General features: G+C 60.3%; 1 protein-coding gene across 1 annotated transcript in view; it reads left to right on the top strand.

Annotated features, from left to right (window-relative positions):
• Positions 1–6: 6 nt before the first annotated feature.
• CGN (cingulin) overlaps positions 7–1,922 on the top strand; it is a gene marked incomplete at its 5' end in the record, with an annotated part of 4,635 nt that continues 2,719 nt past the window's right edge. Inside the window, 5 exons of the mRNA XM_009079496.1 lie at positions 7–132; positions 319–525; positions 609–866; positions 1,332–1,502; positions 1,578–1,739. Of these exons, the coding sequence (XP_009077744.1) occupies positions 7–132; positions 319–525; positions 609–866; positions 1,332–1,502; positions 1,578–1,739 (924 nt within the window). The remainder of the gene's footprint in view (positions 133–318; positions 526–608; positions 867–1,331; positions 1,503–1,577; positions 1,740–1,922) is intronic.

Here is a 1,922-nt window from a genome sequence, read left to right as displayed (position 1 = left end):
CGGGACAGGGAGCGGGAGCTGGCAGCCCTCAGGGGAGCCATGAGGCATGAGGCATCCAGCCACGATGAGGAGCTGGAGAAGATCCGTAGGGACCTGCAGCAGCTCCAGGAGGAGAGGGATGAGGCCACCAAGGTGAGTGCTGGGATGAGGCACCAGCCCAGGAGTGATGCCCGTGGTGAGGTTCCCTCACACCTTGCCCTAAGCTCCAAGCTGTGCATCCATGGGGTGATGTGAGCAGCCTGCAGCCCTGAATTCACCCAGTGGATGCAGCCCAGGTTATCCCCCCTGGATCCACTCTGTGCCATGTCTGTGTTACAGGCAAAGGCATCCCTGGAGAGTGCACGAGAAGCGTCGGAGCAGGCCAGGAAGGTGGTGGAATCCAGCCTGAGGGAAGTGCAGGAGCAGAACGATGACCTGAGAAGGAAATTCCTGGGGATGGAGTCGCAGCTGAAGGAATATGAACGCTTAGGCGAGAACTGGGAGGGCTCTCAGGCACGGCTCAAGGAGAAGGTCACCAGACTGGAGGTACTTTGGTTGAGATCATCCTTGAGCTTCCCTGCGCTCTTCCCATGCTGTAGGAAGGAGCTGGAAGAGCTTTCTCCTTGCAGGCAGAGCGCAGGCACATGGAGGAGTCTCTGGGAGATGCCACAGAGAGGGAGCAGGAGCTGTTGCTGGCCAAGAGGTCTCTGGAGACACGACTGGAGGAGGCCGAGCGGAGTTTGGCCAGGCTGGGGCAGGAGCACCAGGCCCTGAGCGCGTCCTACCAGGATGAGCAGCGGCAGAAGGAGCAGCTCAAGCGCGCCAAGAGTGAGCTGGAGGAGCAGAAACGCCTCCTGGACCGCACCACCGAGAAGCTGAACAAAGAGGTTGGGGCTCCAGGTGCTTCCAGGGCCACCCCCAGGACCTCCATTCCATGGGGCACCATGTCCTGTGACACCTGGGATGGGGATCTCTGAGATGCCCTTGAGTTGGCAGAGGGATCCAAAATTATTGGCATGGATCTGGCTTCCCTGTGGAGCTGGTTGGGACTGATCCTTCCCCGATGTCCCACGAGACTCCATAAAACCATGCTGTCCCCAGAGATCAGCATCCCTGGTGTCCCAGAGCCACGTTGTCCCTTCTCTTCCCCAAGCAACTCCTGGTGCCCGGGATCATCCAGGCTGCTCTGGCAGGTCTTGCACCCCATGCCATGACATTCCCAAGTCCACAGAGCAGGAATATTCTCCTCCGGCCCCATTCCCATGGGTTTCTTCTCCCACCTGGAGTTCCATCAGCTCAGGACAGGGTACATGGACATGTCCCCAACCCCTGATCTGTGCCCTCTGCCACAGCTGGAGCAGATGACAGCAGAGTCACAGAGCTCCCTGACCGTGCTGAAGTCACAGCTGGAAGAATTCAAGGAAAAATCCCGGAAGGAGATAACAGATTCCCAAAAACAAGCCAAGGATCGAGGTGCTGAGATGGAGAAGATGCAGTTCAGCATGGGGAGGCTGCAGGACGAGGTAGGGTGGGATGTGTGTCCGTTCTCTCCATCCCTCCACGGGGACACATCTCACCTGGGGACACCTTTCCTGCAGGTCTCCAGGCTGAAGCAGGCGCTGCAGGACAGCCAGTCGGAGCGGGACAGCATCCTCTTGGATAAGGAGGTGCTGGTCCAGCGGCTCCACAACCTGGAGCAGGAGCTGGAGACCAAGAAGCGCTCCCAGGACGATCGCTCGCGGCACGTCAAGGCGCTGGAGGTGGGAAAGCCGCGGGACGTGCCCAGATCCCTCCCCCGGCCCTGCAGTGCTGAGTGCTGACAGCAAGGGGCAGAGCTGGCCCAGGCGTCCTCATTCCCGCAGCCTGGAAGCGCTGGGATGGGATCGGATTCCCAGGATTTGCGAATTGCCGGCGCGGCGGGTTTTGTCCGGCGCCGGCCCGCG

The sequence above is a fragment of the Acanthisitta chloris genome, unplaced genomic scaffold (genome assembly GCF_000695815.1).
Source record: "Acanthisitta chloris isolate BGI_N310 unplaced genomic scaffold, ASM69581v1 scaffold39167, whole genome shotgun sequence".
NCBI classification, from domain to species: Eukaryota; Metazoa; Chordata; class Aves; order Passeriformes; family Acanthisittidae; genus Acanthisitta; species Acanthisitta chloris.
Note: the sequence above shows the minus strand (reverse complement) of the source record. Positions and strands in the feature narration are given on the sequence as shown.